We start from the raw sequence: 12004 nt of genomic DNA on the forward strand, positions 1-12004 counted from the left end.
GTGGAACCTTGTCAAATGCCTTACTAAAATCCATGTAGATCACATCCACTGCACTACCCTCATCTATATGCCTTGTCACCTCCTCAAAGAGGCTTGTTAGACACGATCTGCCCTTCACAAAGCCATGCTGACTGTCCCTGATCAGACCATGATTTTCTAAATGCCCATAGATCCTATCTCTAAGAATCTTTTCCAATAGCCTTCCCCCCACAGGCGTAAGGCTCACTGGTCTATAACTACCCAGACTATCCCAACTATCTTTTTTGAACAAGGGGATAACATTCGCCTCCCTCCAATCCTCTGGTACCATTCCCGTGGACAATGGGAACATAAAGATCCTAGCCAGAGGCTCAGCAATCTCTTCCCTTGCCTCATGAAGCAGCCTGGGGAATATTCTATTGGGCCCCGGGGACTTATCCGTCCTAATGTATTTTAACAACTCCAACACCTACTCTCCCTTAACATCAACATGCTTCAGAACATCAACCTCACTCATATTGTCCTCACAGTAGAGATTTCAGGCTAAGACTCTTCATCAGTTTTAATGAAGAACCTTTGTCTAAAATATTAACTGCTCATTTTCCTCAATAGATACTGCTTGATTTCAGACGGACAGACAGACAGACAGACAGACAGACAGACATACTTTATTGATCACGAGGGAAATTTGGTTTCGTTACAGTCGCACCAACCAAGAAAAGTGTAGAAATATAGCAAAATAAAACCATAAATAATTAAATAATAATAAGTAAATTATTCCAAGTGGAAGTAAGTCCAGGACCAGCCTATTGGCTCAGGGTGTCTGACACTCCGAGGGAGGAGTTGTAAAGTTTGATGGCCACAGGTAGGAATTACTTCCTATGATGCTCAGTGTTACATCTCAGTGGAATGAGTCTCTAGCTGAAGGACCTCCTGTGCCTAACCAGTACATTATGAAGTGGATGGGAGACATTGTCCAAGATGGCATGCAACTTGTAGACAGCATCCTCTTTTCAGACACCACCGTCAGAGAGTCCAGTTCCACCCCCACAACATCACTGGCCTTACGAATGAGTTTGTTGGTTCTGTTGGTGTCTGCTACCCTCAGCCTGCTGCCCCAGCACACAACAGCAAACAGGATAGCACTGGCCACCAGACTTGTAGAACATCCTCAGCATCGTCCGGCAGATGTTAAAGGACCTCAGTCTCCTCAGGAAGTAGAGACGGCTCTGACCCTTCTTGTAGACAGCCTCAGTGTTCTTTGACCAGTCCAGTTTATTGTCAATTTGTATCCCCAGGTATCTGTAATCCTCCACCATGTCCACACTGACCTTTTGGATGGAAACAGGGGTCACCGATGCCTTAGCCCTCCTCAGGTTCACCACCAGCTCCTTAGTCTTTTTCACATTAAGCTGCAGATGATTCTGCTCACACTATGTGACAAAGTTTCCCACCGTAGCCCTGTACTCCGCCTCATCTCCCTTGCTGATGCATCCAACTATGGCAGAGACATCAGAAAACTTCTCAAGATGTCAAGACTCTGTGCAGTATTTGAAGTCCGAGGTGTAGATGGTGAAGAGAAAGGGAGACAGGACAGTCCCCTGTGGAGCCCCAGTGCTGCTGACCACTCTGTCTGACACACAGTGTTGCAAGCGCATGTACTGTGGTCTGCCAGTCAGGTAATCAATAATCCATGACACCAGGGAAGCATCCACCTGCATCACAATCAGCTTCTCACCTAGCAGAGCAGGGCGGATGGTGTTGAACACACTGGAGAAGTCAAAAACATGACCCTCACAGTGCTCGCTGGCTTGTCCAGGTGGGCGTAGACACGGTTCAGCAGGCAGACGATGGCATCCTCAACTCCTAGTCGGGGCTGGTAGGCTAACTGGAGGGGGTCTAAGTGTGGCTTAACCATAGGCCAGAGCTGCTCTAGAACAAGTCTCTCCAGGGTCTTCATGATGTGGGAGGTCAATGCCACTGGTCTGTATTCATTGAAGCCACTGGGGCGCGGCGTCTTTGGTACAGGGACGAGGCAGGACATCTTCCACAGCACAGGAACCCTCTGGAGACTCAGGCTCAGGTTGAAGACATGATGAAGTACTCCACATAGCTGGGGGCCACAGGCTTTGAGCACCCTGGGGCTGACACCATCCGGGCCTGCAGCCTTGCTTGGGTGGAGATGTTTCAGCTGTCTTCTCACCTGTTCAGCTGTGAAGCCCACCGTGGTGGTTTCAGTTGAGGGAGGGGTGTAGTCATGAGAGCAGGGTGGGGGTCTGTGAGGAGGGGTAGGAAGGGAGAGTGGAGTATGTGTTGGTTAGGGGCCGACAACATATGAATCATGTGGGGGATGGGCAGGGGCCACAGTGTCAAATCTGTTGAAGAACATGTTAAGTTCGTTGGCCCTGTCCACACTGCCTTCAGCTCCTCTGTTGCTAGTTTGCTGGAACCCAGTGATGGTCCTCATCCCACTCCAGACCTCTCTCATTTGGTGAGTTCCTTCAGCATTTGGTGTGTATTAGATTTCCAGCATCTATAGAATCTCTTGTTCCTTCATGTAAATACTTAATTCCATTTCCAACCCACTGCCCTACAACACTCATCAGCTAACTTTCCAACCATGCCACCTATGTCGATTCTCAATCAAATGATCAATATAGATTACAAACAACAGGGTACCCAATATGGAATCTTGCAGCACGTCACTGGTCACAGATTTGAAGAACAACCTGCCACTACCACCCTCAGTCCCTGCCAACAACCAATTTTGTACCCAATGGGCTACCTCCCCTGGATCCCGCATGATCTAATCTTCCAGACCAGTCAACCATGCAAACCTTGTGAAATACTTTGCTGAAATCCAAGTAGACAATGACTACTGTTTTTCTCTCATCATTCCTCTTGCTCACCTTTTCAGGAGAGGTCTGCTGTATTTCCAGTCTTGCTACCTTGCCTATCAGCTAACTTTGTTTTTGTTTACTCCTTTTCTTGGATCAGGCTAAGAATCTGAATCAGGTTCATTATCATTAATGTGAAAATTGTTAGTTTATGGCAGGAATGCAATGCAGACATAAAATTACCAGAGTTTCAAAATAAAAGGATGAGAAGTGTTTTTGAGTTTATGGATCACTGAGAAATCTGATGACAGCTATTCCAAAAGTGTTGAGTGTGGGTCTTCAAGATCCTGCACCTCCTCGTTGATGGTTGTAACAAGAGGGCACGTCCTGGATGGTGAGGTTCCTTACCACCTCTTGAAGATGTCCTAAGTGGTGAGATATGATGGAGCTGGCAATGTCTAACATCCTCTGCAGCTTCCTACAATCCAGTGCATTGGAACTTCCATACCAGACTGGGGTGCAATCAGTTAGAATGCTATCAGACCTACAGTACATCTACAAAAATTTGCCAGTCTTTGGTGACATATGAAATCTCATGTAACTTCTGAAACCACTTGCTTTCCAAGTCATTATTGTGTCAATGTGTTAGGCACAGGATAGATCCTCTGGGATATTGACACCCAAGAACATTGAAGCTGTTTCCACTACTCAATGAGGACTAGTGGATATTCCCCCAAATTTGTCCTTCCTGAAGTTGCAATCAATTCTTTAGTCTTGCTGATGTTGAATGCAAGTTGGCTGCTGTTGTGGGACCTCTCAACTGTCCAATCCATCAATGGTGTCATTTAGGCTGTACTTACCTGCAGTTATGAGTAGCAATTTTTTTCAGATTAGCTTTACGCGTTTCTATGCTTCTAGTGCCAATATTGCATGCGCACTTAATAACCCTTGTGTCTTTGGAACGAGGGAGGAAATTTGAGCACCCCGAGATCAGCTGCAGGCTTGACTGCGTAAGACATTGGATCTCCAAGTAAATCCATAGTTTACAATTTAAAAATAACTGGGTTGTCCTTTGGGATAGTCCTCAACACACATTCTAATGGCAGGTATCTTTGAACATTAACTAGTCTACCAACTTAAAGCAACTATGTATAAAATCATGTGCATCCTCGGACCACTGTACAGCTTTCTGTTCTGGTTTACTCCCATTTCTGCTTGTTTGTATGCAGTGAATGGAAACATACTACTGGTCTGATTTACCGAAGTCTGGACAGGGCATGGTTAGATACATATAAAGTTGTACAGAAACGATCATGTGTTTGGGGCCCCTAGTGGGTCAAAAGGCATGTTCGCAGTATTGTGGTATCAGTCTTTTAAGTTGGCCTGGTTGAAGTTACCAGTAGCAATAAATAGGACCTCAATTTGCTTTGAGGTGGTGAACCACCACAGACTTCCACACATGGCCACATCTAATGCTCCTTCCTCCCACCCAACAGAATAGAATGCCTGTGCAATTCATACCCAATTCCATGTACTTCAGTCACCTTTATAGGGTTCACACCACACCTGTAAGTCCTGATACATTCCTAACCCTTTCCTTCCTAAGTCTCCCAACAACACTCAGGACCTACCTCACAATCCTGGCCTTGGGAGAGAGCCAGGCACCTCAAATTTCAGTCCCAAGAACATTTGGACACAATGCAACAATCAACAAAATGTTCATTGGTCCTTCCATCAACACCAAATAATAAAATAGGTCCAAATTTTGCATTGGTACCCAGTCAGAAAGAGTAAGAGCGGAGCTGTTCTCAATTCCAGAAACCTGGATTAGATCCCAAATTACCATCAAATTGTATACATCTACTACTTTTCACTTGTGGAATTTAGTATCACTGCCAATGGAAAGGTTAATGCGCATTCCACAAAATACCTGCCATTGGATTCTCATCTTAAAAGTGTTAAGATAATCTCAGTACAGGCTCTTCAACCCACAATGTTGTGCCAATCCTAACAATCACTTCCCACTCAGCCCTCCATCCTGCTTTCATCTTTACATCCCCAATGGATCTGCCACTATCACTTTATACTGTTTAAAAAAACCTGACAACACAGTGACCCCATTTTTATTGCTGCCCAAGATAATCTACTCAACCAGCATCAGATTATAATAAAAAGTCAAAGTCCTGCTATTGTATTAGAAAGAATATACTTAACTCCAAACACCAAGCACATTGTTCCAGCATGAAAGTAAAGACGTACACACAGATCTCAAACTCTCCGGTCAGGAATGCCTCATTTGTAGTTGCCATTATATCCCTGATACTTCAGATGATTTATTCTTGACATTAAAATCTGAATGTGAAACCACAAGTTATTGTTTCAGTTTTATTAAAAAAGTATTGATTCTTATCATGATCTAACCATGAGAAGTTAGCAATCACATGTAGTGACGGAAGATCTACAAAGAAAAATTGGCAAAAAATTGGTATTAACTGCATGACAAAGAAAAATTTCTACTTTTGTCATTGAAAATTTTCACACAAAACATTAAATAGGCAATAACATTCCATGACTCTGGAGTCCCTTTCTTCTTGAAAGGCAGTGCCTTAAAAAAATCAGCTACTTACAATTAAAACAATACAGGGCCTGGCTACACAGTGTAAAAATACAACACTAACTATACACAGTTTTGTACAGTTTCTTTACACCTAAGCCATTGATCCAAATTACAAATGAGTTCACATTTCCTGTCCTTGCAAAGAAAAATAGATCAAGCTTAGACAAAGATTTTTTTTACATCTGTTGCTATTTAATCATCATCCTCATCATCTTCTTCTTCCTCTTCTTCCTCCTCCTCCTCTTCTTCTTCCTCCTCATCGTCGTCCTCCTCTTCCTCCTCCTTCTTCTTCTTCGCAGCCTGAGCTGGTTTGGCAGCAGGTTTCTTACTAGCATCATTCTTGCATTTGGCACGATATGCTGCAACTTCCTAAAAAGCAGATTTAAACAAGAAAAAGTTATGTTTCAATCACAATCCACTAAAGTACTAACTGAAATCAAAAACACAGCATTGAAATTACACTCTTTTGCTAACAGTTTAAAGATAAAGCCCTGGGGGATTTGGCTTGTGTAAATTACAACCCCCAAAACAGTCAAACCAACCTATTTCCTGTAGTACACTTACAACTTCTTAAAAACATTTGTAACGCTTTCTCTTGTACCAATGTGTACCTTACATATTATTTTCTAGCAGTCTGCAGACAACTCCACTTTTTTTTCCCACTTCAGAGATACTGAATTTTGAGTTTGTGTTTGGAGTACACAGTGTGTTTGTCCCTGAAGGATGGATGAAATTGTTAACTCCACACTCATTAATTTAGATCAGATCAGTTCTTTCCAGAAAAGTTCAACTTTGCTGAAGTACTAACTAGTTAGAAGCTGCTGCTGTTTCTACATGTTCTCTCCATTCTTTAAATAGATTCTATTTCCCGAGTTAATAACTGACTTTGTTTACAATTCAGATGCTGTCCCAAATCCACCTCTATTGGTTAATCTTTGTCAACAGCCCCATTTGCAGATTCATTACATGAGTGGATTATTTAAATATTTTTCCTCATGAATAAACCTACACTATCTATGGCATGCAACAAGATGGAAAAAGGATGAGCAAAGACTAAGCATACATCAATAATGCATTGGAACACAAAGTAGTAAACAGCATAGTTGGAAGGTGCTGTTTGGGAATACTTTAAAATTGACCTCAGCAGAAAGGATGAAGAACTGAAAACCAATATGGAATGAATACAAATGTATAATACTCAATGGCCACTTAGGTATCTCTTGCACATAATAAAATGGCCAGCGTACAGTATGTTCATGGTCTTCTGTTGCTGTAGCACATCCACTTCTAAGAATGCACAATACATCATAACTTGGTCTTTTGCACTTCAATGTTGTAACATGTGGTTGAGTCACTGTCACTTTTCTGTCATCTTAAAACTAATCTAGCCACTCTCCTCTGACCCCTTTTATTAACACGTTTTCAACCACAGAATTGCCCACCACCGAACTGGATGTGTTTTGTTTTTCGCTTTTCCCACCATTCTCTGTAAGCTCTAGAGTCTGAGTTTCCCAAATATTTTTATGCTATGGAGACTTACCATTAACCCAGTGAACCCCTGCTCTAGACTATGTAAAAATCCCAGATCAGCAATTTCTGAGATACCCAAACTACCTCAAATCACACTTCTTCTCCATTCTGATGTTTGGTTGTAACAACTAAACCGGCGGACCATGTCTACACACTATGCATTGAGTTGCTGCCACGTGATTGGCTGATTGGATATTTGAATTGAAGATGTGTACAGATGTAAAAATTTAGTGGCCACTGAGTGTATATTGAGGATGAAAACATGAGCTTAACAGAATCCAAAGGTCCTAATAGCAAGCTCACTAATTCAGAGGTGATGAGAGACTAAGCAAATGTACAATACTATTCTCCATCCTCCCTCATCAGAAAATAATTAACTTTTGAGAATAGATCTTCATTATACTCACAAAACTTTACAAAGTCAAGACAATAAATGGAAACAACAGGTTTCCAATACAATTAAAATTCAAGGCTCATTTACCTTTTCATACTTCTCCTTTAATTTGGATGCCTTTTGCTCGTATGTTTGCTTATCCTTGGGTTGCACTGTGGACCACATCTCTCCCAGTTTCTTTGCAACATCACCAATGGACATTCCAGGAGATTCACTCTTGATCTTTGGACGTTTGTCAGAGCAGAAAATGAAAAATGCTGACCTGCGAGAATAAACACATTATTTTAAAAAAGAACCCCATTTAGAAAAACATTCCCTCAAGCACCTAAAATGAAAATACATACGGTGGTCTCTTGGGAGCATTTGGATCCTTCTTCTTTTTCTTGTCCCCCTTTTGAGGAACATAATTCTTCATCTCCCGATCATAACGGGCCCTGTCACTCTTGGCCAGGTCTTCAAACTTTGCCTTCTCTTTGTTTGACATGGTCTAAAAAGAAAACTATTTAATTCATTGCAAATACACAGAAAAATTTGGAAGGACATTTTAAAAAAACAGCATAAAATACCTCACCCTCCATCTTTCAGAACACTTCTTTGAAAACTCTGAAAAGTTGACACTGGCTTCCGGATGTTTCTTCTTGTGCTCCTCACGACAAGTCTGCACAAAATAGGCATACGAGGACATTTTGCCCCGAGGCTTATTTGGATCTTTTCTGACCATGATTGGTTTGTATCTACAATACGAAATAAAAGTATTCAGCTACCCACAGTGAAATCGGTATTTCGCGATGAGATGCAAATACAGAAAAAAATATTCCCCTTTGGCAATCTCAAGTCACCAACTACAGCGTAAAGTACAACAGAGTTTGCAACCTCAGACGTCTTCCGTGCTTCTCATTTAGCTACCTACCTTTAATGCTTGGAAACCACTGAAATACATTATTACTGATTGCATTGCGCGACAGAATGACCACGTAATGCTCAAGCTTTGGGCGAGGGATGAATCAATCCATCATGACAAGTTGCTTTCCAACTACAATTTTCATAGCTGAGGAGGATTACAAATTGAAGCCAAAATTTACTTTGGGAAATGGCTTTGAGTTGGGCTTTTTTTAAGCTCATAATAAAGGGTACTGATCTTTGTGGACACTTTAAATTCAGATCACTACTTAAAAAGTACTTAAGAACTTGACTGCTCCAGCGCAGACAGTGAGTCAAAAGCCCTCTGTGCCGTAAACAACTATGCTTCCTGTTGCCGGTCACCATAGGTCCCATTAAAAACAAAAAAAACGAACAAGAAAAACAGTTGCTGCCTTGAGTTGTGAAAATGCCGGTGCGCCTTTCACTTAACATACAATGGTTAGCATTGTTTGCCATGTTCCCCTAACTGTCTGCTTAACAATATAAAAACACTAAACTTTCTGGTTAACTTCAAATGCTGCCTCTTAATGTCCGCAAGGGAAAAAAAATACGGCAAAAAACCCCTCAAAATGCTCGATTATCACATAGAGACCAAATAATGAAAACATTGTTTGGAAGTCAATGTTTATATGTAACGCATTAATCAGAATGAAAAGGGTTGTTCACAGTCATCTAGAGATTTTAAAAACAAAAAGTCTTTTCAGTTTGAACAATGAAAATACTCAGACCTTCCGTTCATGAAGCATATTGCCTTTTTAAAATATAACACAATTTAAACCCATTACAATCCGGGAGGTATAAAACTCTTTCTTGTAAACAAAAGTAGTGCTCACTCATCAAACTTGTAGATGGAACAACGAATTCTTTGCAAAACTGAACGGTTATTAACTTTCGACGCATTTTATTAAACAAGCAAAATCTACTGCGTGGGTTTACAAGTTATATTTAATGAAGAGACTACTTACACATCAGGTTTAAATAAAAAGCCAAAATAAAATGTAGCCGAAATTTAGTTAAATCGAGTATTTTAAAGTGAACGTGCTATTCACGGAAATTTAATTTGTACTTCAAGAACTTTCCCTAAGGTTGGATTCCACGTTTATTGAAAAAGCACAAGTTTTATCTATAAATACAGAAAAAAAAACGCAGAAACAGGGAGGACAATTAAGCGTTAAAAAGGATCGAAAAAGCAAGAGGATAAAGAAGAGAGAAGGAAAAGGGCGGGCTGTAACAGATGTAGGAGCTGCCTGCCAGTACAGCCACCTCCATTTTACAGACTCTCTCACACAATACAGCAGCAGATGGAGTAGCAATAGAGAAGACATAGGGAGCTCAAACGAGAGCCGAATTCAAACCACCAGCAACTGCATGCAATTTTCAAATCAGTCCGCAAAATGACTAGACTGGCACATATTATTTTAACTGCGTTTATTTCTTAAAAGAACAGGTCAGCAACTACTGCGCACTTTGCATTATCGAAGCTCAGAGCGACCGAGAGGCGGCCATTTCCCAGAGAAAGGAACACACACGCACCACCTTTTCCATCATCACTTCGCCCCTTCCCAACTCCGGCTTACACTTCGCATAATCTCACATCAACACGTTATATTAATTCGCAACAGCAGAATATGTATATATGTGCGTGTATGTTTTTTTTAAAAAAAACGCTTCGCGCGCACTTTCTCCACTTAAAAAAATATGCAATAATAAAAATACACGTTTCGCAAATTCACTTCGTTGAAGCAAATAATTTTCAAATAAGACAATTTAATGCACTTTTAAAAGAAAATAGTTACTTCCTCGAACGTTCTTTTCATCAAAAATAAGAGAAAATCGATCAAAAGGGGTTGGGAAAGAGGCAAAAAGGCTCAGCAGAATTTTTTAAGTAAATAAAATATCCCGCGCACACACTCCGTACAGCGATATACATAGGGATACCTACCAGGCTCACACTACACAAGGCGTCAATAGACTACAAAGCTACACAGGGCGCTGGTTCTCACTATGATACGCTTCACCCTAACTTCATTACGTTTCCGTCCCTCAACGCCGTCAATCACGGAGCAGTTCCGGCGCCGATTGGTCGGGAGCCCGGCCCGGGGGCGGGCTGGACGGGATTCGTCGCCCTTCTATTGGCCCGTGCCCATAGCAGCCAGCAAGCTAGTCTGCGCTTCACACCGTTTCTCCATCCCGCCGACTTCATCTCCCTCAGTCCTTCCCCCGCCCCGTCCTGCTACGGGATGTACCAGTTTGAATCGCAGGCGGTCGCGTCTGATTGGCCTGCCTCGCCGGCCAGCGCCTCGCGCACGATTCGAAAGTCGGGAGGCCGAGAAACCGATTGGTCGGCTTGCAGCGGGATCACGCCCACCTATTCAGTTGAAGGCGTGACGCGTTTGTTTTTGAAAAAAAAACGGTCGGAGCGGCAACGCTCGAGCGCGGCAGTGGAGACAAAAGGGCGGATTCCTTGTAGCCGGGGTTCAAGGGCACTGCTAATGTCGGACAGGCCCGAATGCGGCTCATAGGGAGGGAAAAATACCTAGTCGTAATCCTGCGGGTTACAGTTATGCAGCCATTGTATTCACCCGCACTAACCAGTCGTGTTTCTTCACTTTGGGGAGGGTTTGGTTTGTTTATTATCAACTCCTTTAAGGACGTCCCCCGAAGCGCCTTCACAGCCAATAAAAAGCACCTTCGGAGGCGCAGCAACCTCCGTTGGAGGAGGAGATGAGGCGCCAAATATGTAGAGCGAGTTCTCGCGGGCTGAGGGAAGAGCTGGAATAAACCAGTCTGTACCCTGGAGCTGTGCCATTTCTCGCTGCTGGCATCTTTCAAACTTCCATAATTCACGTCCTGTGGCAAGATCCGTCTTTTGTGTTCCAAGCTGACTTTTGCTCTCTCTTCCACTGTCGAGGATTTTCAACATTGTCACTTTTTTTTAATGCTGCAAACCTCTCTTTGCAAGAGACAACACTGAAGGGTAAATTACTTTGCATCAGAACTTTTAAAAAAGTTAAACATTAAATGGAGACGGACTACAGATGCCGGAATTTGGAGCAGCAAATGAAATGTTAGAAGACCTCAGCTCAACTCCTCAAGCTGAGTTCCCCCAGTAGATTGTTGAATTAAATGGTTGAATTTAATTGACTTTATTTCTTACATCCTTCACATACATGAGTAAAAATCTTTGTTATGGCCCTGTCTAAATGTGCTATTGTAGTCATTTATAGTAAATAGAACTGTCAATGTAACATAGAAATACAGTCAAATCAGCTTAAGTTAATCAGTCACTGATTCTTGAGACTTTGGCGAAAACGTATCTCAATAAGAAAAGTACTAATCCTGTTGAAAATGAATAGCATTTTCTTATTTAAAATAATCAGGGTCGATCATCTGATGGTCTTTTGCACAAATGCAACATTTTTTCATATGTTTGTTTTTAATTTTATAAATTATATGATAGCCCAGTACCCACATAATCAGTTGTCCTCAGAAAAGAGATTACCATTTCAATTTGATAAAAAAGTGTGGAAAAAAATCATTTAAAATCTATAATATATATGCCAGATGAAAGAGTAGAGTGAAAAACCTCTTTAAAACTAAAATCAGTGAATTTTCAACAATATTTTCTTTTATTTTGTGGTTGCTCAAAATGTGCCCCAAGTTTTTGTCAACCCTATCAGATATTTATATTAAAAAAAAGCAATAAAATCAGGCAATCACATGGTC

At 41.6% G+C, this 12004-nt stretch overlaps 1 protein-coding gene across 1 annotated transcript; it reads right to left on the reverse strand.

Moving 5' to 3' along the window:
* Positions 1 to 5005: 5005 nt before the first annotated feature.
* Positions 5006 to 10354, reverse strand: hmgb2a (high mobility group box 2a). The gene is made up of 5 exons (XM_059974281.1): positions 10221 to 10354; positions 7929 to 8091; positions 7702 to 7844; positions 7445 to 7619; positions 5006 to 5802 (listed from the first exon to the last, which is right to left on the reverse strand). The coding sequence occupies exons 2-5, from the start codon at positions 8076 to 8078 to the stop codon at positions 5626 to 5628; spliced, it is 645 nt and encodes a 214-aa protein (XP_059830264.1). The 5' UTR covers positions 8079 to 8091; positions 10221 to 10354; the 3' UTR covers positions 5006 to 5625.
* Positions 10355 to 12004: the final 1650 nt, after the last annotated feature.

This window comes from Hypanus sabinus, chromosome 7, assembly GCF_030144855.1.
Source record: "Hypanus sabinus isolate sHypSab1 chromosome 7, sHypSab1.hap1, whole genome shotgun sequence".
Classification (NCBI taxonomy): Eukaryota; Metazoa; Chordata; class Chondrichthyes; order Myliobatiformes; family Dasyatidae; genus Hypanus; species Hypanus sabinus.

What these genes read in the sequence shown, in the direction of transcription:
- hmgb2a (XM_059974281.1), bottom strand. Translation starts at nt 8,078, where the DNA reads ATGGTCAGAAAAGATCCAAATAAGCCTCGGGGCAAAATGTCCTCGTAT. An exon ending in AGTGTTCTGAAAGATGGAGG is followed by an intron (nt 7,845 to 7,928) that starts GTGAGGTATTTT and finishes TTTTCTTTTTAG; the next exon opens with ACCATGTCAAACAAAGAGAA. An exon ending in AATGCTCCCAAGAGACCACC is followed by an intron (nt 7,620 to 7,701) that starts GTATGTATTTTC and finishes TTATTCTCGCAG; the next exon opens with GTCAGCATTTTTCATTTTCT.